At 43.6% G+C, this 26,893-nt stretch overlaps 1 protein-coding gene across 1 annotated transcript in view; it reads left to right on the top strand.

Annotated features, from left to right (window-relative positions):
• The first annotated feature begins 739 nt into the window (after positions 1-739).
• LOC130291910 (uncharacterized) overlaps positions 740-26,893 on the top strand; it is a 118,475-nt gene continuing 92,321 nt past the window's right edge. Inside the window, exons 1-2 of the mRNA XM_056541343.1 lie at positions 740-904; positions 18,097-18,148. Coding sequence (XP_056397318.1) covers positions 743-904; positions 18,097-18,148 — 214 coding nt within the window. The 5' untranslated portion in view covers positions 740-742. The remainder of the gene's footprint in view (positions 905-18,096; positions 18,149-26,893) is intronic.

Genomic DNA, 26,893 nt, shown 5'->3' with positions numbered 1-26,893 from the left:
GAAGATGACAATTTTAAATGTCTACATTTTCCTGCATGTAGTTATGATTTTCTCCAGAAGTGCGACAAAATCAAACCAACATAAGTAGGGTATCATTTTAATCGTATGGACCTACAGAATAAAGAGAAGGTGTAATTTTTACCGAAAAATTTACTGTGTAGAAACGGAAGCCCCAAAATTTTCTAAATAGTGCTTTTTTTTTTTTTTTTTTACTGTTGTCTCACAATCATTTTTTTTCCCGTTTCAACGTAGATTTTTGGGTAAAATGACTGACGTCTTTACAAAGTAGAATTGGTGGCGCAAAAAATAAGCCATCATATAGATTTTTAGGTGCAAAATTGAAAGGGTTATGATTTTTAAAAGGTAAGGAGGAAAAAACAAAAGTGCAAAAACGGAAAACCCTGAGTCCTTAAGGGGTTAAGGGTTTAAGGGAAGGGGCTCATGTAGAGTAGACGCTGTGTATTTGATGCATGCGTGTTTGATGCATTTTCATATTTCAGTGCTAGCAAAATCTATGGGTGTTTATTATTACTCCCATAGACTTTGCTAACACTAAAATTCGCGTGCATCAAACACATTACGTGTAACCCTACCCTAAGGAGTTAAATTGGCCATCCAACAACCCTCTGTTCCTGTCTGTCACTGTGCTGTAGGACGAGGTCACTCTAGCGCCACCTACTGGTAATGACACAGCATTTATAAGAATGGAACAGCTTTCTTCCTGTCTACAAACAACTCAGCAATGTCCCGCTTTGAATGGATACAGCAGTTTGTAACTTTTGTCTTCAATGTATTGAAAAATATTATGTCAGTCTGGGACAGTACTGAGCGCCAGCACCATCAGATCTGCCTGGAGGAAGAAGTCAATAAAGTAGAGTCAGATGGAGCCACATGGAACAGAGGGGTAAGTGCAGCTGTTTCTGGGTTCTGTATATTGCCTATGGCAGTGCCTTCCAAACAGTGTGTCTCCAGCTGTTGCAAAACTACAACTCCCAGCATGCCCGGACAGCCAAAGGCTGTCCGGGCATGCTGGGAGTTGTAGTTTTGCAACAGCTGGAGACACACTATTTGGAAAACACTGTGGTATGGTCTTGTCTTGGAGAAGGGCATATGACCTGTACATCTCATTTTTCTCTTTGTCGGTTTCACGCCTGGTTTTGGCTTAAAATACTGATCAAAATGCTATGTGTGAACCCAGCCTTAGTCTGTTTAGTGCACAATGTAAGAGTAACCTGATACCTTCTGTTCAGAACTTGGACAGACCTGAAAGTCCACTCACTTACACTTAGGTATAGAATGCATTTGAAAAGTTTTCAGTTTTGCCTTTTTTTTCACATTTTTATTATGTGCCTTTTGCTAACATTATAAAAACGAATGAATTTTTTCCCATTATTCTGTACTAAATGCCTCATAATGACAATGTAAGAATTGAATTGTAACCCCTTGAGGACACCGTGAAGGAACCTGGACTTTCAGGTCTGGACAAGTTCTAAACAGAAGGTATCAGGTTACTCTTACTAAGTAAAAACAAAAAGGAAAAATAGCCAGCACAACAACCTAATACACAGGTGCCCGCTGCTGTGGCAAATACAAAATGTACAAAAAAGAAAGTTGCAACAGCACTCTAGGTCAAAACATGGAGGCTCTTAGCGCACTTTTTGATCAAAAAAGTTAGCGTGGTGGATGGGGGGACACACATTTTGATCAAAAAGTGCGCTGAGAGCCTCCATTTTTTGACCTAGTGTGCTGTTGCAACTTTCTTTTTTGTACATTTTGTATTTGCCACAGCAGCGGGCACCTGTGTATTAGGTTGTTGTGCTGGCTATTTTTCCTTTTTGTTTTTACTTTGTAAGTTGGGGGGTGTGGTACCCTCTTTAGCCGTGCACCCCACCCCTCTCAGACTGGAGGTGGTTTAGTCAATGGCTGATCCAACATGTCACACAGTCAGAGGCTATATGCACAGAAGAGGTGAGTTATCATGTTAGGGTCCCATCCGATATGAGGCCACCTCCGCATGGTGGATGGGGGGGGGGGGACACATTTTGATCAAAAAGTGCGCTAAGAGCCTCCATTTTTTGACCTAGAGTGCTGTTGCAACTTTCTTTTTTGTACAGGTTACTCTTACTGAGGGGCATTTACTAAGGGGTTTAGTCATTTTTTTCTGACTATTTTTGGCGCAAAATTGTCGTAATTGCGCCTACCCTATAAATTGTGCGACTTTCCCTAGCAAGAGCTAGAAAGTAAAAAAAAAATTCCCGCTTAATTTACGCAAGTTTTCAGTTTTGACTTGCAGTGGTCAGGAATTTATTAACTGAGACAGTCGCAGTTGCGCAATAAACTGTCGCAACGGCCATAAAAATTGACTAAATTTACTCCAGCTCCAACATGGAGCAGGAAAAGCTCCTGCCGCCCGGGCTCCGACATACTTTCTCCCCGCTACCCTCACTGCGCTACCGGGACACTGCAGTGATTTACATCCCCCCCCCCCCCCCCCTCTCACCTGCCAGCGCCACACAACTCCCATCTGTCTGCTGTTGCAAGACTACAAGTCCCAGCATGGCCTTACAGTGAGGACACGCTGGGAGTTGTAGTCTTGTAGCAGCGGGAGCTGAGCGGCGTGGGCGGGAGACAAGGGGGGGGGGGGTAGCGGGGAGGCCGTATGAGGAGCCCGGGCGGGAGACAAGGGGGGTAGCGGGGAGACCGTATGAGGAGCCCGGGCGGCTGCACTGTAATGTCAGCCCGGGCTCCTGCCCTGAGAGCCATAGGCTTTGGCTGTCAGGCCATGCTGGGAGTTGTAGTTTTGCAACAGCTGGAGGGCCACAGTTTGCAGACCACTGGTGTGTGGTCTGTAAACTGTAGTCCTCCAGCTGTTGCAAAACTAAACAGCTGAAGGGGACCGGCGAAGAAGTTCACTTACCCTTCCGAGGCTCCAGCGACGATCGCTGTCGGAGATCGTCGCGCGGCACTGTCGCGCGGCAGTGTCGTGCAGCGCTGGATCCTACGGAAGCCGGTAAGTTGCGCAAGATTCCCAACCAGGGTGCCTCCAGTTGTTGCAAGACTACAACTCCCAGCATGCCTGGACAGCCTTTGGCTGTCCGGGCATGCTGGGAGTTGTAGTTTAGCAACAGCTGGAGGCACCCTGGTTGGGAAACACTGGCCTAAAACAGTTGGGAAACACTGGCCTAAAACAGTGTTTCCCAACCAGGGTGCCTCCAGATGTTGCAAGACTACAACTCCCAGCATGCCTGGACAGCCAAAGGCAACATCTGGAGGCAACCTGGCTGGGAAACACTGGCCTAAAACAGTGTTTCCCAGCCAGGTTGCCTCCAGATGTTGCAAAACTACAACTCCCAGCATGCCTAGACAGCCTTTGACTGTCCAGGCATGCTGGGGCTTGTAGTTTTGCAACATCTGGAGGCACCCTGGTTGGGAAACACTGTTTTAGGCCAGTGTTTCCCAGCCAGGTTGCCTCCAGATGTTGCAAAACTACAACTCCCAGCATGCATAGACAACCTTTTACTGTCCAGGCATGCTGGGACTTGTAGTTTTGCAACATCTGGAGGCACCTTGGTTGGGAAACACTGTTTTAGGCCAGTGTTTCCCAGCCAGGTTGCCTCCAGATGTTGCAAAACTACAACTCCCAGCATGCCTAGACAGCCTTTGACTGTCCAGGCATGCTGGGGCTTGTAGTTTTGCAACATCTGGAGGCACCCTGGTTGGGAAACACTGGCCTAAAACAGTGTTTCCCAACCAGGGTGCCTCCAGATGTTGCAAAACTACAAGTCCCAGGTTGGGAAACACTGTGCCCGGCCTCCGCCCCACCTTACTGTAAGGGCATGCTGGGAGTTGTAGTCCTGCAGCTGGGGGCAGGGGACAAGCTTGTCACTTGCCCACACATCTCCTGCACCACACAACTACAACTCCCAGCATGTCCTTACTGTAAGGGCATGCTGGCAGTTGTAGTCATGCGGGGCGGGAGATGTGTGAGCAGGTGATAATAAATGTACTAACCCATTTTTTTTGTTTTCTTCTCATTTCAGATCCATGTATCCTGTGGACTCCTTCGGATTCGGTGGACTACTTCGATGACCAGCGTTTTTCTTTGTTTGATTTTAATAAAATGGTTAACGAGGGCTTGTGGGGGAGTGTTTTTTGTAATAAAATTTTTTAAAACCTGTTGTGTTTTTTTCTTACTTTACTAGACAGGCTTAGTAGTGGAAGCTGTCTTATAGACAGAGTCCATTACTAACCTGGGCTTAGCGCTAGCCACAAAAACAGCTAGCGCTAACCCCCTATTATTACCCCGGTACCCAACGCCACAGGGGTGCCGGGAAGAGCCGGTACCAACAGGCCTGTAGCGTCAAAAATGGCGCTCCTGGGCCTAAGCGGTAACAGGCTGGCGTTATTTAGGCTGGGGAGGGCCAGTAACAATGGTCCTCGCCCACCCTGGGAACGTCAGGCTGTTACTGTTTGGTTGGTATTTGGCTGAGAATGAAAATAGGGGGGACCCTATGCGTTTTTTTTTTTTAAATAAATAATTAAATATATTAAAAAAAACGCATTGGGTCCCCCTATTTTTATTCTCAACCAAATACCAACCAAACAGTAACAGCCTGACGTTACCAGGGTGGGCGAGGACCATTGTTACTGGCCCTCCCCAACCTAAATAACGCCAGCCTGTTACCGCCTAGGCCCAGGAGCGCCATTTTTGACGCTCCGGGCCTGTTGGTACCGGCTCTTCCCGGCACCCCTGTGGTGTTGGGTACCGGGGTAATAATTGGGGGTTAGCGCTAGCTGTTTTTGTGGCTAACGCTAAGCCCGGCTTAGTAATGGACTCAGTCTATAAGACAGCTTCCACTACTAAGCCTGTCTAGTAAAATAAAAATAAAACACAACAGGTTTAAAAAAAAATTTATTACAAAAAACACTCCCCCACAAGCCCTCGTTAACCATTTTATTAACATCAAGCAAAGAAAAACGCTGGTCATCGAAGTAGTCCACCGAATCCGAAGGAGTCCACAGGATACACAGATCTGTAGAAGAAGTAACCAAAAAAAAAAAAAAAGTGTAAGTACATTTAGGGAGAAAAAAACTGTGTTAAAAAAATGTAATAAACACACACACACACACACACACTAAACACCGTTTACCACTTCTGAGCCATGACTACAATTTACAGTGATCCCTCAACATACAATAGTTTCAACATACAATGGTCTTTTCTGGACCATCGTAAGTTGAAACCAGACTCAACATACAATGCTACAGACAGTCCAGATCTGTAAAACGTGTCAATGGCTGGAAGAACCAACCAATCAAAATGGGCATTCACTGGTAAAACCCCTGTATTACTGAAGTGTATGCACTGACTGGTGTCTGGTATTACATGTTCTGTACACTTTACCTGTATCAGGGTTAGCTGCTCTTTTGGACACCAGGTGAGGGCGACTCCATTACTTGTTTGGGACATTGCCTGTACTGTACAGGACCCCTGAAGAAGCTCCTGTCCTCTACATAGACCAGTGTTTCCCAAGCAGGGTGGCCCCATCTTTTGCAAAACTACAACTCCCAGCATGCCCGGACAGCCTTTGGCTGTCCAGGCATGCTGGGAGTTATAGTTTTGCAACAGCTGGAGGCTCCCTGCTTGGGAAACACTGACATAGACAGTAATTTACAGCTCCCAGCAGATCTTTATTACTTTTATATGTAAGGATTTGCTTTATCTATATTAGTTATCTGCTTATTTTTCTTTGTCACTTTTTCCTATTTTGGATGACATTTTGGTGCCTTTAGAACCAATTACCACGTTTCCATAGAGTTATGGTCTCAACATACAATGGTTTCAACTTACAATGGTTTTCCTGGAACCAATTAATATTGTAACTTGAGGGACCACTGTAGTTATTGAATTATTTAGATGTGGTGAAAAAGCTAAAAACAAACTCAAAAACAAAAGATCCAGAAGGAAACTTGGCAGCCAAACCTATTCAGACAGCAGGAAAAAGGAACAGACTATTTTTTCTACTACATGAAGTAAATTTCCCACTTTTGCCTATGTGTGCCAAATTTATTAATGCCGTGCAACAATTTAGTAAATTTGTCGCACATAGTCAAAAATGAAGTAGAAAAAAACAGGGTAAAATACAGACTACATAGTAAAAGATTAGTAAATGCCCCTCATAATGTGCAGTAAACAGACTTTTGCGTTTAACATTTTTCCTCCTCGCCTTCTAAGGCTATGTTCAAACGCGGAATTTCTAAATGAAATTCCACGGGACAGAGTTTTAAGTTATTTTTTATTGGAATTTGTAATAAAGAGTACAGTGTTAGATAAAGCAATTAGGTAATGACATAAATAAAATATCAAGTGTTACAAAAAAAAACTATGATGTATAATTTTAGACAAAAATGTAATAAATTTATACATTTGCAAAAAAAAAAAAAAAAAACTAACTACAACAAATTAAAAAACTATAAGGCTAGGTTCACACTGCGGAATCTCCGGGCAGAAAATTTCCAGAAAACTTCCGAGTGCAGCCAGTGCGGAAATTTTCAAGCGGATTTTCTGTTCACAAATTTTGATTCACAAATTCCAAAGTGTGAATTTGTGAACGGAAACCCATTCACTACACAGTAAGTTTTAGCAAGCGCAATTTCCGCCTGCAATTTCAAAGCGGAATTGCAGGCGGAAATTCCGTAGTCTGAACCTAGCCTAAGGCTAGGTTCAGACTACGGAATTTCCGCCTGCAATTCCGCTTTGAAATTGCAGGCAGAAATTATGCTTGCTAAAATGTATAGTGTAGTGAATGGGTTTCCGTTCACATATTCACACTTCGGAATTTGTGAAGCAAAATTTGTGAACGGAAAATCCGCTTGGAAATTTCCGCATGAAGAATGGCGTTGCTCTTTCTTCAGGTGGAAATCTGCGAGGAACACATTGATTGGAGACTGCAGTGTCCGCACGGTCCTAGTGCCGACTGATTTAGCCGGCTCTGGCCGCACTCGGAAATTTTCTGCCCGGAGATTCCGTAGTCTGAACCTAGCCTAACAGTGCAATATAGAAATGTCCGCCAGAAATGCATTGCCGTCTATGAGATGGCGCATTTCGGAGCGGTTCCAGCACCCGCCAGAACATTCTAATGTGCGGAATGTCTGCCTGTGTTTTCCGGGTGGACATTCTGCACATTTTCATTTACATTAATAGCCATTACACTTTCATTTTTCCACCTAGAGCTAATTTTTTATGCAGGATTGTACTGTGTAATGACTTTATTTACCATTTAACCTCAAAATATATGTTAAACCTATTTGACCTCAAAATAAATAGTGAAACCACAGAAAAATATTTGTGACATAAAATTGAAAAATAAAACTAAAAAAACCCACAATTTTGCAACCTTTGGTTTAATTTCCACGTATTTCTAGGTTTTGTGTTATTTTACTACTTTCAAAAAAATGATTACTTTTTCTAAGAAAATAAGTATGCTTGAAATTGTTCATGTTCTGACCCCCCATGACACTTGTATTTTTCCGTATTTTTCATCACTTTTTATTTTTGTTTTGGTATATGTAGTGACCAAAAATTGTTTATTTTTTGTTTATGTTATTTATTTCCCATAGGGGACTATTACAATTCAATCTTTTAATTGCAAGCACTAAACAGTGCTATGTTTTAGCATAGCATTCATCAGTGGGGGAAGCTTGACTACTGTGGGGGCTACCTGGCTAATGGGGAACTGCCTGTCTACTGGTGGGGTTACCTGTGTAGTGGACTGCTAATTGCCTAATGGGGGGGGGCTACCTGCATAAAGGGGAACTACCTACCTATGGACACGCCTACCCTACTGCCATGGGAGACAATGGGGAACTTGTCTACCTTATGGGGGATCATATTACCTACCCTCTTTTACTGTGCTGGGCACCGAGTCGGGCATTATTACCATTTGGGAAACTATAGATGGAGATATTGTATACATGTGAGATGGTGGTGGAAAAGTAAGGAGCATAAGATGTTTTTCTTGCACATTCTGCAAAATAGCTGGAAGGAATCAAGCTGCTCTGAAATTAGTGCAGTTGTTTGAAACAATGAGGGATTATTTATGAACGTGTTCCTGCTGTTTTTTTCCCCTCACATTTTGTGCCAAAAAAAACCCCAATAAACCCGACTAACTCTCTTCAAAAGGGGCATGTCCAAGATGAAAGGCGTGTCCCCGACATATTTACTAAGGTTTGCACATGAAATGTGGTGGATTTCAGCTCTGGAAAACCCGACAGATCAGAACAGTTTAAAAAAAAAAAAAGCAAAACATAGTTTTACCTAAAATTGATAAATACCGTGGAAAAATTCCTGTGGGTAAAATAAATAAATTTAAAAAAAACACACAGAAAACTGCACTACAGTATGTGCACTGAAAGATGCTTTTCCATATAACTTTCCACTAGCATATGCTATTTTAATGGGACTCTATAGGTTGATCTACTGTGCTATTGAGTTCTATTAAATTTCATTCATCCAGCCGTCAGGCACAGCCGGATATAGGCATTGCTTGGGGTTTGCACAGCCCCGCCACCACCACACCTATCCAGATTGTTGTGTAGTAAGACGCAGCGCATGCGCCCCTCCTGACGTGCATGCGCCACCGTCCTGCATTGACAGAGGGAGGGCTCGTTCCCGCTGCCTATGTGCTCACTGCACAGGTGCAGTACTAGAGGAAGGGAGGGGCGCATGTGCTGCTGCGTCTTACTACACAGCGATCCGAGCACTAAAAGGAGAGGATAGGCATGGCGGCAGCAGGGGCTTTGCAAACCCCAAGCCACGTCTATCCGACTGTGCCAGACCGCTGGATAAATGTATTTTATAAGTTATAAAAGTTACACTCATGTTATGGACATCTGTAACAACATTGTAGTAGTCTGGAGGACTTTAACTCTTTACTCTACAGAGACCTTGAAGAAAATCCTGTATTCAACAGCTTGGAACAGAAATATCTGAATTTTTCATGTACTCAGCTACATGATCTGTGTTAGTTATATGTGCATTCTTCCTTAACCTTTTTTTTATTTTCATTTAACCCCTTAAGGACTCAGCCCATTTTCACCTTAAGGACTGGGGCATTTTTTGCACATCTGACCACTGTCACTTTAAGCATTAATAACTCTGGGATGCTTTTACTTTTCATTCTGATTCCGAGATAGTTTTTTCGTGATATATTCTACTTTATGTTAGTGGTAACATTTCGTTGATACTTGCATCATTTCTTAGTCATAAATTCCAAAATTTGATGAAAAACTTGAAGATTTTGCATTTTTTTTTTTACTTTGAAACTCTCTGCTTATAAGGAAAATGGACATCCCAAATAAATTATATACTGATTCACATATACAATATTAGGGATCAACCGATTATCGGTTTGGCCGATATTATCGGCCGATATTCACGATTTTGGGCGTTATCGGTATCGGCAATTACCCTGCCAATAATCTGATAATGCCCTGCACCGCGCCGCCCCGGCCCCATTGCCTCCCCCATCCCCGGTTTTATAATTACCTGTTCCCGGGGGCCGGGGTCCGCGCTACTTCGGGCTCCTGCTGCGTCCTGCGTTACGCTGTGTGCAATGACAAGTGACGTGACGCGACGTCACCGTCAGTGTGCACAGTGACAGCTCAGGAGGACCCCACCGGAGCCAGAGGTAGAGTGGACCCCAGGAACAGGTAATTATAAAACCAGGGATGGGGGAGGCAATGGGGCCGGGGCGGTGCGGTGGGGTGTGCGGTGGCGGTGATAGGACTCAGGAGGACCCCCAGACAGGCAGGGGGAGAGAAGCGGGTGGCGGCGGCAGCCTATGGCGCCGCAAAAGCCGCTGCAGTTCATTGATTTAAAGCGCCCGCTGTCGGGGGGGGGGGGGGGGGGGTGATAAATAGCCGATAACTTATGCCGGAATATCGGTATAAGTTATCGGCTATCGGCCCTAACCTCCACAGATTATCGGTATCGGCCCTAAAAAATCGATATCGGTCGATCCCTATACAATATGTCTACTTTATGACTGCATCATAAAGTTGACATGTTTTGACTTTTGGAAGACACCAGAGGGCTTCAAAGTTCATCAGCAATTTTCCAAAAGATTTTCAAAATTGGAATTTTTCAGGGACCAGTTCAGTTTTGAAGTGGATTTGAAGGGCCTTCAGATTAGAAATACCCCATAAGTGACCCCATTATAAAAACTGCACCCCTCAAAGTATTCAAAATGACATTCAGTAAGTGTGTTAACCCTTTAGGTGTTTCACAGGAATAGCAGCAAAATGAAGGAGAGAATTCAAAATCTTCATTTTTTACACTCGCATGTTCTTGTAGACCCAATTCAGAAGGTTTTTCCCCACATTTTAAATTTTTACAAGGGATAATAGGAGAAAATCCTCCCCAAAATTTGTAACCATATCTCTTCTGAGTATGGAAATACCCCATGTGTGGACATCAAGTTCTCTGCTGGCGCACTACAATGCTCAGAAGAGAAGGAGCACCATTGGGCTTTTGGAGAGAGAATTTGGTTGGAATAGAATTTGGGGGCCTTGTGCGTTTACAAAGCCCCCCTGTGGTGCCAGAACAGTGGACCCCCACATGTGACCCTATTTTGGAAACTACACCCCTCACAGAATTTAATAAGGCATGCAGTGAGCATTTACACCCCACTGGAACAGTGGGCTGAGCAAATGAAAAATGTATTATTTTTATTTTCACGGACCACTGTTGCAAAAATCTGTTAGAAACCTGTGGGGCGTAAATGCACACTGTACCCCTTATTACATTATGTGAGGGGTGTACTTTCCAAAATGGGGTCACATGTGGGGGGGGGGGGTCCATCTGTTCTGGCACTATAGGGGCTTTGTAAACACACATGGCCTTCAATCCCGGACAAATTTTCTCTCCAAAAGAGCAATGGCGCTCCTTCTCTTCTGAGCATTGTAGTTTGCCCGCAGAGCAGTTTACATCCACATATGGGGTATGTTACAAATTTTGTGGGTCTTTTTTTTCTCTCCTATTTTTCCTTGTGAAAATGAAAAATTTAGGGTAACACCAGCATTTTAGTTAAAAAAAAAAAAATTTCTTTCATTTTCCCATCCAACTTTAATGAAAATTCGTCAGACACCTGTGGGGTGTTAAGGCTCACTATACCCCTTGTTACGTTCCGTGAGGGGTGTAGTTACCAAAATGGGGTCACACGTGGGTATTTATTTTTTTGCGTATATGTCAGAATCACTGTAAAATCAGCCACCCCTATGCAAATCCCCAATTTAGGCCTCAAATTTGCGCTCTCACTCCTGAGCCTTGTTGTGCGTCTGCAGAGCATTTTACGCCCACATATGGGGTATTACTGTACTCACGAGAAATTGCATTACAAATTTTGGGGGTCTTTTTTTCCTTTTACCTCTTGTGAAAATAAAAAGTATGGGGCAACACCAACATGTTAGTGTAAGTTTTTTTTTTTTTTTTTTTTTTTTTTACACTAACAGGCTGGTGTAGACCCCAATTTTCCTTTTCATAATGGTTAAAAGAAGAAAAAGCCCCTCCAAAATTTGTAACGCAATTGCTCCCGAGCATGGAAATACCCCATATGTGGCCATAAACTGTTTCCTTGAAATACGACAGGCGTGAGACCCATGCACATTTGAGGACTATATTAAGGATTGCATAGGGGTGGATATAGGGGTATTCTATGCCAGTGATTCCCAAACAGGGTGCCTCCAGCTGTTGCTAAACTCCCAGCATGCCTGGACAGTCAGTGGCTGTCCGGAAATGCTGGGAGTTGTTTTGCAACAGCTGGAGGCTTTGTTTTGCAAACACTGCCATACAATACATTTTTCTTTTTTTTTTTTTTGGGGGGGGGGGGGGGAGGATACAGTGTAGGGGGTGTATATGTAGTGTTTTACCCTTTATTATGTGGTAGTAACATAGTTCATAAGGTTGAAAAAAGACCAGAGTCCATTAAGTTCAACCTATAACCCTAATGAGTCCCTACTGAGTTGATCCAGAGGAAGGCAAAAAACCCTCATACTAGAGGTAAAAATTCCTTCCCGACTCCAAATATGGCATCAGAATAAATCCCTGGATCAAGGTTCTGTCCCTATAAATCTAGTATACATAACCGGTGATGTTGTTATTCTCCAAAAATGCATTCAGACCCCTTTTGATCTCTTTTACAGAGTTCACCATGACCACCTCCTCCAGGAGAGAATTCCATAGTCTCCCTGCTCTTACAGTAAAGAACCCTGTCTGTGCTGGTGTAGAAACCTTCTTTCCTCTATACGTAGAGGATGCCCCCTTGCTATAGATACCGTCCTGGGTATAAAGAGATCATGGGAGAGATCTCTGTACGGTCTGATATATTTATATATATATAGTTATTAGGTCTCCTAAGCCTTCTTTTTTCTAAACTAAATAATAACCCTAATTCTGATAATCTTTCTGGGTACTGTAGTCCTCCCATTCCCCGTATTACTCTGGTTGCCCGTCTGTGTACCCTCTCTAGCTCCACTATATCTTTCTTGTACACTGGTGCCCAGTACTGTACACAGTATTCTATGTGTGGTCTGACTAGTGATTTGTACAGCGGTAGAATTATTTTCTTGTTGTGGACATCTATGCCCTTATTGATGCACCCCATGATTTTATTTGCCTTGGCAGCAGCTGCCCCACACTGGTCTCTAGCTAAATTTACTGTTAACTAAGATGCCCAAGTCCTTTTCCACGTCATTCGTCCCAAGTGTTCTCCCATTTAGTACATAATCCCAACCTGGATTTTTCTTCCCCATGTACATTACCTTACATTTATCAGTGTTGATCCTCATCTGCCACTTCCCAGCGCAAACCTCCAACCTATCCAGATCCATTTGTAACAGTGCACTGTCCTCTATAGTGTTTACCCCTTTACAGAGTTTAGTATCATCTGCAAAGATTGCTACTTTACTATTCAACCTCTCTACAAAGTCATTAATAAATATATTAAATAGAATAGGACCCAAGACTAACCCCTGTGGTCCCCACTAGTAACATTCACCCAATCAGAATAAGTACCATTAATAACCACAATCTGTTTCCTATCACTGAGCCAGTTACTTACACACATTCTCCCCCAGCCCCATCCTTCTCATTTTATGCACCAATCTTTTATGTGGCACCGTATCAAATGCTTTGGAAAATCCAGATATACGACATACTGCGATTCCTCCTGGTCCAGTCTGGAGCTCACCTCCTCATAAAAGCTGATCAGGTTAGTTTGACAGGACCGATCCCTTATAAAGCCATGCTGATATTGAGTCATACATTTATTTTTATCAAGATACTCCAAAAATATCATCTCTTAGAAAACCCTCAAACAATTTACATACAGAGGTTAAACTAACAAGTCTATAATTCCGGGGTCACCTTTTGACCCCTTTTTAAACATTGGCACCACATTTGCCATGCGCCAGTCCTGGGGAACAGTCCTTGTTACTATAGAGTCCCTGAATATTAAAAATAGGGGTCTGTCTATTACATTTACTTAATTCCTTTAGAACTCGGGGGTGAATGCCATCTGGACCTGGTGATTTGTCTGTTTTGATTTTTTTGTAGGTGGCACTGTACTTCTTCCTGGGTTAGACAGGTGACCTGTACTGGGGAGTTTACCTTATCTTGCTGTATTTCACCTGGCATTTCATTTTCCTCGGTGAATACAGTGGAGAAGAATTTGTTTAATATATTTGCTTTTTCCTGATCTCTGTTTATAATTTCTTCCTCATCATTTTTCTTCCACTTTCAATTTTAACCTTTTTGCTCTTTATATATATTTAAATAACATTTTGGGGTTAGTTTAACTCTCTTTGGCAATGAGTCTTTCTTGTCTCTATTTTTGCGGCTTTTATCATTTTTTTTTTACATATTTTACTCTTTTTCTCTATAGCTTTTTAATGCTTCTTCACTACCGTCCTCTTTTGGTAGTTTGAATTCTTTATTTTTGGCATTTATTGCCCCCTTAACATTTTTTATTCATCCATGTTGGTGTTCTCTTATTTCTGACCCTTTTATTCCCATAAGGTATATACATCTTACAGTGAGAATTTAAGATATTTTTAAAAGTCTCCCATTTAGTTTCAGTATTCTTGTTTTTGAGGACATTATCTCATTTTATACTGTTAAGGGCTCCTCTGAGTTGATCAAACTTTGCCTTCCTAAAGTTCATTGTTTTTGTGGCCCCTCGAGAGATTCCCTTATTGAATAACAAGTTATAATGTATTATATTATGATCACTATTTCCTAGGTGTCCTTCTACCTGCACATTAGTTACTCTGTCAGATCTGTTGATTAATATTAAATCCAGTAGGGCGCCCCCTCTGGTCGGGCCCTGCACCATTTGGGACACATAACTGTCTTTAGCTATAGTCAGAAACCTGTTTCCTTTATGAGAATTACAGGTCTCAGTCTCCCAGTTTATATCAGGATAGTTAAAGTCCCCCATTATTATCACCTCATTCTGATTTGCTGTTTATTTGCCTGAGTAATTTATCTTTTGCCTCTTCCATTATGTTTGGTGGCTTCTAACAAACCCCTATCAGAATCTTTTTTATTTTTATCTCCATATATTTCTACCCATAATGACTCCACATTATCGTTTCCCTTCCATGTATCCTCCCGCAGTGCGGCCTTCAGACCGGACTTTACATAAAGACAAACTCCTCCCCCTTTTCATTTTGTCCAATCCTTCCTGAATAGACTATAACCCTGTATGTTATCGCACAGTCACAGCTATCGTCCAACCAAGTCTCTGTTATACCCACTATGTCATAATTCTCCTCAGACATCAACCACTCCAGTTTGTCAGTTTTATTGGTCAGACTTCTGGCATTGGTCAACATGCAATTCAATGGTGTATGTTTTTTCTTCCTATGAAGCCTATCCCTATTAACTATTCTAACCCCTCCCTCCGCTCCACCCCCAGGTACATTAATAAGTCCCCCCTCTCTATCTACACTATCTTTCCCCTCTATGTTGTAGGTTCCCTCTTCCCCCCAGTCCCTAGTTTAAACACTCCTCCACCCTTCTAGCCATCTTCTCCCCAAGCACAGCTTCACCCTCCCCATTGAGATGCAGCCCGTCCCTACTGTAGAGCCGGTAACCAAAAGCGAAGTCAGCCCAGTTCTCCATGAACCCAAACCCCTCCTTCCTACACCAGCTTCTGAGCTACTTGTTTACCTCCCTAATCTAGTGTAGTGTAGTGTTTTTAGGTTACATTCGCACTGGCGGGGGTTTATGGTTATTTTCCCTGTAGGAGTTTGCACTGCAGCGGAAAATTTCAAACTTGAAGCAGGAAACTCACTGTAAACCCGCCAGTGTGAATGTACCTGTACATTCACATGGGGAGGGCAAAGTACCATCTGTTGCAAAACTACAACTCCCATCATGCACTGACAGACCGTGCATGCTGGGAGTTGTACTTTTGCAACAGCTGGAGGCACACTGGTTGGAAAACCTTCCGTTAGGTTCTGTTACCTAACTCAGTATTTTCCAACCAGTGGGCCTCCAACTCCCAGCATGTACTGATTGCAGAAGGGCATGCTGGGAGATGTAGTTATGCAACAGCTGGAGGTATGCAACTACAACTCCCAGCATGCCCTTCTTGCGATCAGTACATGCTGCGAGTGACATCCGTTTGCTGTTTGTGCATGCTGGGAGTTGTAAGTTGTGAGTTTTGCAAGATTTAGAGGGCCATGGTTTAGAAACCACCGCACAGTCATCTCCAAACTGTTGCCCTCCAGATGTTGCAAAACTACAAATCCCAGCATGCCCAGACAGCAAACTGCTGTGTGGGCATGCTGGGAGTTGTAGTTTTGCAAGATCTAGAGAGCCACAGTTTAGAGACCACTGCACAGTGATCTCCAACTGTAGCCCTCCAGCTGTTGCAAAACTAAAAGTCCCAGCATGCCCACACAGCAGTCTGCTGTCTGGGAATGCTGCGATTTGTAGTTTTGCAACATCTGGAGGGCTACAGTTTAGAGACCATTGTAGGATCGCCACACCAGGGAGAGAGGATGACTGCCCCCCGCCACGCCGATCGCCGGTAAGGGACAGTTCCCCCTTTCTGCCCGAATTACTGTGGGTGGGCAGAATGGGGGAACTGAACTTTAACCCCTCCGCTCCCGATCTGCTATTGGTCAGTTGTTTCTGACTGACCAATAGCAGGGATAGGAGGGGTGGCTCACTCCTATCCCTTCAGGGTGACCAGGGGTGTTTTGTCACTGGAGACCCAGAATTGCTGCATTGACCGGTGATTTGTGGCGGTCGCCAACATGGGGGGGGGTGGGGGGGTATTGTTAAACCGTTAAACAGATTTGAAAATTAAATATACAAATGTGGGAGCTCTACGTAAACTACAAGGAACCTGAACCGAGGATACTGCGTTGCACATACACATGTGCCAAATAGATACTGATTCAAAAAAAAAATTTGGGAAAATAGCAGTCCTAATAAGCTAGGAAGAAGATTTAGAATAAGGCAGAATAAATAGGAATAAATTAGAAAGGAAGTGTCTGAAAAATTAATTACATTTATTTGACTAATACTGTGAGGCCTGGGGCAGGGCCCTTGCCGCAGACTACTCGCTAAAATAAAGTGTTAAAAGTTGATTATAAACATTTAAAACGACGTTAAAATGGTATTGCACTTATATGGTGGGACAATGGGGGGTGGGTTTATATTCCAATACACGTGATACGATAAGTCCAATAAGCGGTTTTTGGTAGCGCTGGAGGCTTGCAGGTACGAGCCCACTAAGAATACTTATATGCGCAATAGCGCTAAAGATCTATCCTCTATACCCCTGATGGCACGGGGACAAAGTACAAGAGGGTAAATAGATCAAAGTCAGGCACTTAGTGCCTCTTACCGGCTCTGGCGAAAGCAGTTATATGCGCATAGCAGCGCTTAACGGTGATCCGGATTGATGCCTCTCAGTCCCGGCAGCACAGGGAAGGTGTAGGAAAGGTGAAGCTGTCCGGTACAGATGATTAATGCAGGGTCCGCTGTAAAGGGTAATGTTAGTCTGTAGCGTATGGCAGCGCTTGAGGTCTTTGGTGTTGGATCCCTCTCTACCCAACTGCGCGGGGAGAAGATGAGAGGGAAGTGAAAGACCAATAGTGGTGGACAAATAATCCAGATAGTCCTGACTTCTTGTGCGAAGGCAGTCTTGGACCAGATGCATTTCGGGGAGCCACGTCCCCTTTTTCAATGGTGGATATGCAAAGATTTGTAAATTACTTCTATTAAAAATATCTTGATCCTTTTAGTACTTATTAGCTGCTGTATAAAATGGAGAAATTTGGGGTATTGGTGGGGGGGGGGGCGAACTCTGGGACCCCCTGCAATCTTGATAACAAGACTCCTGAAAGGGTTACACCTGAGACCTGCTGTGATCGCTAGTTATAAGCTGGGACTTGACTCCTGGACCAGCCAGCAGATCTGACCTCTTTTCTGTACTAGTCTGAATAGAGTTATACAGAGAAAAGGTAGGAGTAGATTGATAGCTGGGGAATGAATGGCGCGCTACTGCAAACTTCCCCAGCTTATAACTAGAATACGCAGCAGGTCTCAGGAGTGAGACCCATTGTGATTAAGGCTTTTGGCATGTATAATAAAGTCTAAATTGCACCAGGTTTAATGAACTTAACCTTTAAAGCCATTATCTGTATTGCGCAGAAGTATGCTTACTCAACTGCTGCTCCATTCATTGTACAGTGAAACCCTTTTTGAGAAGAACACACGATATTGCCATGAAAAGTGGTCTTCAGTGGGATGGTCTTCTGTAAGACTATGGTCACAATGCATAGTGTATGGTGGACTGAAAAGTCTGGATAAGGGTGTTTTGAAAAAGAGGTGGCCTTTCGATGAGGTTTTACTGCATATGGGCGTGCTGAAGATAGCCAAGGACAGCACTCAACTATCTTTAGCACTCCCTTAGAAACTAAATGGAATATACAATTAAATATCGACTTTTAAACGTTGCATGTTGCGCAATTACAAAAAAAAAATATTTCCAATTTATTGGTATTACAATTGTTTTACAGGAAGGAGAAGACACAGTTGACTCTGGTGGCCTGAAAGATTCTCTGGAGAAAGGTATTTTATCTTCAATATTAACTTTAATGTAAATTTTCTTTAGATTGAATTAGATTGAAGACTAGATTGAATATTACATGAACTGATGAAACATGATATTTATACCATTTACGAAGAGTAAATAAACTATATCTTACAAGAGCTTCTTACCATTGACCAATTTGTCACATGTTCTACAGGGTGGGCCATTTATATGGATACACCTTAATAAAATGTGAATGGGTGGTGATATTAACTTCTTGTTTGTGGCACATTAGTATATGTGAGGGGGGGGGGAAACTTTTCAAGATGGGGGGTGAACATGGCGGCCATTTTGAAGTCTGCCATTTTGAATCCAACTTTAGTTTTTTCAATAGGAAGAGGGTCATGTGACACACTTATTGGGCATTTCACAAGAAAAACAATGATGTGCTTGTTTTTAATGTAACTTTATTCTTTCATGAGTTATTTACAAGTTTCTGACCACTTATAAAATGTGTTCAATGTGCTGCCCATTGTGTTGGATTGTCAATGCAACCCTCCCCCTCCCACTCTTCACACACTGATAGCAACACCGCAGGAGAAATGCTAGCACAGGCTTCCAGTATCCGTATACACTGCTATATACTACTATATACACCGCAGGAGAAATGCTAGCACAGGCTTCCAGTATCCGTATACACTGCTATATACTACTATATACACCGCAGGAGAAATGCTAGCACAGGCTTCCAGTATCCGTAGTTTTAGGTGCTGCACATCTCGTATCTTCACAGCATAGACAATTGCCTTCAGATGACCCCAAAGATAAAAGTCTAAGGGGGTCAGATTGGGAGACCTTGGGGGCCATTCAACTGGAAATGCAAAATTACTACACGATGATGTTTCCCTCTTTATGCACTGAAGCTGGCACGTTCCCTGAGTTTTATACACATATACTAATGCGCCACAAACAGGAAGTTAATATTACCAACCATTCCCATTTTATTAAGGTGTATCCATATAAATGGCCCACCCTGTATTTTATTGTATAACAGGGAATGTATGACCTAGTTATTTTCCTTCCTGATTAGAGGCAGATACTTTGTTTTTATTTTATGATTGTAATTTTTTCGTACATTCTTATGGGGCTGCCATCTTGCCTGAACAGTTTTTCACAGCATATAGTGATTTGCTTTACAGCAGTACCCACGGACCATAGAATAGACAGGACCTGTCCTATTCATATAAATTGAATATGCTACTCAGCATCCTCTTTTTACTTTTTCAGGGCCATTCTACAGAGAAAGGGGCTGCTAAGCTTCCAGTATTGTGAATGGTGTGTTATCTATATACTTGTGTCACCTTTCACTGTACTCTTGTGAGAAGAAGGTCATTAATATGAAACGATCTGTAAAGAACAGGAAGTCTCAGTTAGTTTCAGACCTAGTGGCCAAAAGGGAAACGGCAAGATTTCAGGATTGTTATAAATTCTATATAAGAGAAAAAATAGAAAATTAATTAGAAAAAACATCACCAAAAATTCTATCCTGTGTTCTGTCCTTTTCTGATGACACAGTCCCTTTAACGTGTGGCAGCAAAAGGATGGGTGGGTGGTCCTGCATTTAAAGCATCTGTACAAGTTCAGAGTTTCTCCTACAACAGCCTTATTATCATAAATTAAGGCCTTATGATATGTCTGCTTTAAAGGGGTACTCCGCCCCTAGACATCTTATCCCCTATCTCTCCTACAGCACCCACTGTCATCTTGTGCACAGAGTGAACTTCACTCCGTGCTTGATGACAGGCGATACAGGGGTCACAGCTCTGCCCCCTCATGGCATCATGCCACGCCCCCTCAATGCAAGTCTATGGGAGGGGGCGTGACGGAAGTTCGCTCTGTTCACAAGATGACGGGGTGGTGCAGGAGAGATCACAGGGGTTCCCATTGACGGGACTCCCGCAATCAGACATCTTATCCTCTATCCTTTGGATAGGGGATAAGATGTCTAAGGACAGAGTACCCTTTTAAAATAAACTACCTTTAAACCATGTTGTAAATGATAATACACTTTAAAGAGGTTTTTCCATCTAAAACATTTATGGCATTCTCAGAGAACATGCCATAAATGTCCCTTAGATGTTGGTCTCTCCACTGAAAACTGCATCTATCTTTATATCGAAAGCTCCCTGGTCCCCTCCGGCATGTTACAGCTGATGGAGTTAGTCAGGAACACAGCTGAGGTTGCTGTTTTATCCCATTTGCATAATTTCCATTGACTTAAATAAATGAGTTATCCAACCATAGCACCCCCCCATAGAAATGTTATATAAGATGTGGATTATACTCGCTCAGCTCCTTTTGATATCTCAGATCATGTTCTACAGCCCCCTGCATGCTCCAATGTACTTGCTGTAAATGCCAGATACTTCGGGTATTAGCAGCATAGTGCCCACTGCAAATGCCTACAAATCCTATCCTGCAAATCTTCCCTGCTCATTGAGGCTATCCCTGCATCCCTGTCTGATGCCCTCCTAAGCAGCATAGTGTGACCGTCCCACCCCTTCTTGTCTATTAATATTATATTGGTGCATAGCACAGAGGTCACGTGACTAGACTTAATAGATATGCGCAGAATGATCTACAGTTGTATGGTCTTTGTTTGTGATCCTAAGATGGATCACTATACCATGCCTGTGACATCAGTCCAGGAGGTGAAATTTCCAACAGTGATACTGTGTACGCTGTGTACGCTGCCCAATCATTGTGAGAGCCACAACATAGCGCAGTGGGCACAGCTGTGATGCAAGTCTTTCACGTCACGTCACAAAATGGTGAAATGCAGGGAGACAGTAGGGACATAATGGAATCAGATTATTAAGAACTACACAACTTGCTAGTGGTGGTGATAGCTGTATCTCAGTAAGTAAGAGAAATTTAAACAGTAATGTAACTGTGGTTGGTGGATTACTTTACATATAAAATTGTTTGCCTGGAGGACCCCCTTAAAGTTAATGGGGGTTACACAACTTCCATAAAACAGCTGCCTTGCCCAATTACCTCTGGCATCATGGGGACACCCCCTTAAGTCATATTTACTATGATTTAATAGACAAATAACCAGAATGAGACAATCACAAAAATTCCAATTGTGAAAAATTGATACTATAGATTTTCTTTTCATTTTCAATCATGTGAAGATGTCACAACTTCCCCTTTTCCTAAAAGCACAACTGTCACCAAGAGTATGCTGGTGAAGACGCACACACCGTGCACTAGGGCTTCACAAGCTCTATGCATACCTTTTAGTGGTACTTTAGGCTGCTTTATACTTACAGAATCAAACTTTATAATCCCCTTGAAAGTCAGTCTGGGAGGCGGAGTCCGGGGTCCGCTCTGCTTCAGGCTGCACGACCTCTTTCTGACTATGTCGCACAGTTGATTGACAGGCAGGGCGCGCGGGTAGTAGAGCTATATAAGGCCTCTGCAGGCAGGCAAGTCCTGCCTGTCGACCAACTTTGCATCATAGGCAGAAAGAGGCGGTGTGGCCCAGAGCAGAGTGGACCCCGTGGAGGTGGCCTCATATAGGATGGGACCCCAACAGGTGAGTGAATGTTAGGGTCCCATCCTATATGAGGCCACCTCCACGTGGTGGATGGGGGGACACATTTTGATCAAAAAGTGCGCTAAGAGCCTCCATTTTGTTCACCAAGTGTGCTGCTGCCATTTTCCTTTTTTTACATGTCTTGTACTTGTCACAGTAGCGTGCACCCGTGTATTGGGTTTAAGTGCTGGCTACATTTTTGTTTTATTTTGTTTTTGCTTTGCAATGTTGGGGGAGCGTCTCCCTCTGTAGCCGTGCATCCCCTCCTCTATTTCACAGGAGGTAGTTTTAGGTTGTTAGTGGATCCAGCATGTCGCCCAGCCTGAGGTGAGTGAATGTTAGGGTCCCATCCTATATGAGGCCACCTCCACGTGGTGGATGGGGGGACACGTTTTGATCAAAAAGTGCGCTAAGAGCCTCCATTTTGTTGACCAAGTGTGCTGCTGCCATTTTCCTTTTTTACATGTCATGTCAAACTCATACAGATCTGGTTCTGTGCCCGTTCAGATGAGGAAGACGCCTCCTCAATCTCAGCCTTGACCATATTGGCATAGGTGGGTGCCACGGTGGTCCCCATGGCCGTTCCAGATGTTTGCAGGTAGAATTCTATGCTAGTATGGGCATGGCTGAGATTGAGGAGGCGTCGGTCTATGTATCCCACCACACAAGCCATGTGCTGACGTGGTGGAGGTACATAGATGACGTCTTCCTCATCTGGTCTTGCACAGAACCAGATCTGTAGGAGTTTCTGACATACCTAAACAACATCAATGGCCATATACAGTTTACGCTGACACCTTCCACACACTCAGTCCAGTTTTTAGACACTTTAGTCACAAAATGGGACACTCATTACGGATTTATACATCAAACCCACAGACAGGAATTCCATTTTACGCTATGACCATCATCACCCACGCCCCATGGTTAAATCCCTCCCAATACTTCAAATGCTTAGAGCCTGTCGTATTGTTAGTCTGGAACACAGAGTGGAGCTGGCACTTAACCAGATTGTACATAACTTTACCCAAAGGAGTTATCCTAAACCACTGGTTCTGAAAAGTAAGGAAGAAGTTCTGGCCCTGAACCTTGATTAAGTACTACACCATTCCTGTCAAAAAAATCCCCAATGATCGTATCAGTTTTGTTTCCACCTATAACAGCAAATCTAACTCTATTGCTCGCATAATCACTCACCATTGGCACATTCTTAAAATTAGTTTTCTGCAATTGATGAATTTTAAAGTTATCCTATTATGTCCTACAGTCGCCACCCCTAACCTGCAGGACAAACTTGTGGAAACAGATGTCTCAACGGGTATGGTGGGCCAACAAAGATATCTCACTGTACAGAGCAAGGGCAGTTTCCCCTGCCGTAAAAAAGAACCAATCTTCAAACATCCCACTACAAACAAGGAATATAGGATCAGATGATATCTGACATGTATATCCTAGTACGTAGTTTATATATTGTCATGTCCATGCCACCTTCTTTATGTAGTCGACTACATTTGACTTTAAAACAAGGTTTAATCGGCACTGGTACTTTTATCCACAAGAAACAAATGTACTTACCCATATCAAAACACTTCAAGGAGGTTGGTCATAGTGAAAATAACCTCAGGTTTACCCTTTTGGGCCTTGTAACTGTGTCGAAAAGGGGAGGTAATCAAGTGAGCAAACTGAAATGTTGTGAATTAAAATGGATTCACGAGTTGGGTTCCCGCCTCTCTTTTGGTTTCCTTCACAAACATGTCCATCAGCGCCTTGTTAGGATGCACGGCACATGCGCACCCTCAGGCTTATTTTCTCCTATATAAGATTGGGGCCACTGAATCTGAGGGCACAGTGAATGTGTGCAGACTGTGACACGTCAGGGGGCTTGCCCCGTCATCCATGAGCCACTTTTTGATTGGCTACACAACAACCCTGCGGCAGGGCTCTGTACAGTCGTTCAGCATGATTCACCATTATGGCGTTTTAAACATGGTGAGTGTTTGATCAAACCCCTTCTTCCTCCAATTAGTTTTTAACCTTTCACCTGCATCTGTAATCACCACAATTATCATTGTGTACTGTATGGTGTTATTTATATATACTATAAATTTGAGATACATGCTTGTACATTTACACCTCACTGACTGTATATATATATATATATGTATTGTGGCAGTGTGGCAAGGAAAGAGTGTATTTACTTGGCTCACCCTGCAGAAGCTCTCACCGGCTTCTTAAGTAATGAGGCAGGAGGAAAGGGAGGTGTATATGAGATGGAGACTCAGTCTAATGTGGTCTCTTCCTAGGAGACAGCATGTGGGCTGTAGGGAAGAGACAGAGCCTGTTGAGGAGTACACAGCCCGAGCTATGAGTGGCTCAAAGAGAGTGAAATGAATTGTGAGTAGAAGGTTGCAGGGGGACATATGTTTAACCGGCTGAGGGAAGCTCAGCGGTTGTTAGTCAGGACAAGCTGATCTGTTTAGTCAGTGACCAGACGGTCTAGGATTTTGTTTTGTTCCTGCTTTTTGTTTATTTCTTTCCCTGCAACCTGTCTAATAAAACTGGCAAGGTGCCAAATTTGCATTATAAGCATTTGTTTGCTGGTTTATTGAGAAGAAACTCATCCTGTGGCGTGGTCCAGGACGATCCCAGAGCTAATCCCCAAGACGGATCATCACAGTATAGAAATTGTTTGTATGCACCTTTTCATGTATATTATGCCATTTATTGTATTTTGTATATTAATTGCCTGTTAATTGGATTTTGGATGTGCTTTACATAAATATGAGTACATTGTGTCACCCTGTATGCTTGATGAAGACTGTTCAGACGGTCGAAACATTGCATCGCTCTATATGAGGAAATAAAACTTCACGTAGCTTCACTTGAGTGCTGTGGGATACACATATTTGTCCTGTCTAATACTGCTGCCGCAAAGAAAAAAAAAATGAAAATGTAGCCAGCACCTAAACCCAATACACGGGTGCACGCTGCTGTGGCAAGTACAAAACATGTAAAAAAAGAAAATGGCAGCAGCACACTTGGTCAACAAAATGGAGGCTCTTAGCGCACTTTTTGATCAAAACGTGTCCCCCATCCACCACGCGGAGGTGGCCTCTTATCGGATGGGTCCCTAAACACTCACCTACCTCAGGCTGGGTGACATGTTGGATCCACTAACGATCCAAACCACCTCCTGTGAAAATAGGGGAGGGGATGCACGGCTACAGAGGGAGCCACTCCCCCCAAATTTGCACAGCAAAGAAAAAAAAAATGAAAATGTAGCCAGCACCTAAACCCAATACACGGGTGCACGCTGCTGTGGCAAGTACAAAACATGTAAAAAAAGAAAATGGCAGCAGCACACTTGGTCAACAAAATGGAGGCTCTTAGCGCACTTTTTGATCAAAACGTGTCCCCCATCCACCACGCGGAGGTGGCCTCTTATCGGATGGGTCCCTAAACACTCACCTACCTCAGGCTGGGTGACATGTTGGATCCACTAACGATCCAAACCACCTCCTGTGAAAATAGGGGAGGGGATGCACGGCTACAGAGGGAGCCACTCCCCCCAAATTTGCACAGCAAAGAAAAAAAAAATGAAAATGTAGCCAGCACCTAAACCCAATACACGGGTGCTGCTGCCATTTTCTTTTTTTACATGTTTTGTACTTGCCACAGCAGCGTGCACCCGTGTATTGGGTTTAGGTGCTGGCTACATTTTCATTTTTTTTTTCTTTGCTGTGCAAATTTGGGGGGAGTGGCTCCCTCTGTAGCCGTGCATCCCCTCCCCTATTTTCACAGGAGGTGGTTTGGATCGTTAGTGGATCCAACATGTCACCCAGCCTGAGGTAGGTGAGTGTTTAGGGACCCATCCGATAAGAGGCCACCTCCGCGTGGTGGATGGGGGACACGTTTTGATCAAAAAGTGCGCTAAGAGCCTCCATTTTGTTGACCAAGTGTGCTGCTGCCATTTTCTTTTTTTACATGTTTTGTACTTGCCACAGCAGCGTGCACCCGTGTATTGGGTTTAGGTGCTGGCTACATTTTCATTTTTTTTTTTCTTTGCTGTGCAAATTTGGGGGGAGTGGCTCCGTCTGTAGCCGTGCATCCCCTCCCCTATTTTCACAGGAGGTGGTTTGGATCGTTAGTGGATCCAACATGTCACCCAGCCTGAGGTAGGTGAGTGTTTAGGGACCCATCCGATAAGAGGCCACCTCCGCGTGGTGGATGGGGGACACGTTTTGATCAAAAAGTGCGCTAAGAGCCTCCATTTTGTTGACCAAGTGTGCTGCTGCCATTTTCTTTTTTTACATGTTTTGTACTTGCCACAGCAGCGTGCACCCGTGTATTGGGTTTAGGTGCTGGCTACATTTTCATTTTTTTTTTCTTTGCTGTGCAAATTTGGGGGGAGTGGCTCCCTCTGTAGCCGTGCATCCCCTCCCCTATTTTCACAGGAGGTGGTTTGGATCGTTAGTGGATCCAACATGTCACCCAGCCTGAGGTAGGTGAGTGTTTAGGGACCCATCCGATAAGAGGCCACCTCCGCGTGGTGGATGGGGGACACGTTTTGATCAAAAAGTGCGCTAAGAGCCTCCATTTTGTTGACCAAGTGTGCTGCTGCCATTTTCTTTTTTTACATGTTTTGTACTTGCCACAGCAGCGTGCACCCGTGTATTGGGTTTAGGTGCTGGCTACATTTTCATTTTTTTTTTCTTTGCTGTGCAAATTTGGGGGGAGTGGCTCCCTCTGTAGCCGTGCATCCCCTCCCCTATTTTCACAGGAGGTGGTTTGGATCGTTAGTGGATCCAACATGTCACCCAGCCTGAGGTAGGTGAGTGTTTAGGGACCCATCCGATAAGAGGCCACCTCCGCGTGGTGGATGGGGGACACGTTTTGATCAAAAAGTGCGCTAAGAGCCTCCATTTTGTTGACCAAGTGTGCTGCTGCCATTTTCTTTTTTTACATGTTTTGTACTTGCCACAGCAGCGTGCACCCGTGTATTGGGTTTAGGTGCTGGCTACATTTTCATTTTTTTTTTCTTTGCTGTGCAAATTTGGGGGGAGTGGCTCCCTCTGTAGCCGTGCATCCCCTCCCCTATTTTCACAGGAGGTGGTTTGGATCGTTAGTGGATCCAACATGTCACCCAGCCTGAGGTAGGTGAGTGTTTAGGGACCCATCCGAT

The sequence above is a fragment of the Hyla sarda genome, chromosome 9, assembly GCF_029499605.1.
Source record: "Hyla sarda isolate aHylSar1 chromosome 9, aHylSar1.hap1, whole genome shotgun sequence".
Classification (NCBI taxonomy): domain Eukaryota; kingdom Metazoa; phylum Chordata; class Amphibia; order Anura; family Hylidae; genus Hyla; species Hyla sarda.
The sequence above is the reverse complement of the archived record's forward strand: the minus strand, read 5'-3'. Positions and strand labels throughout refer to the sequence as shown.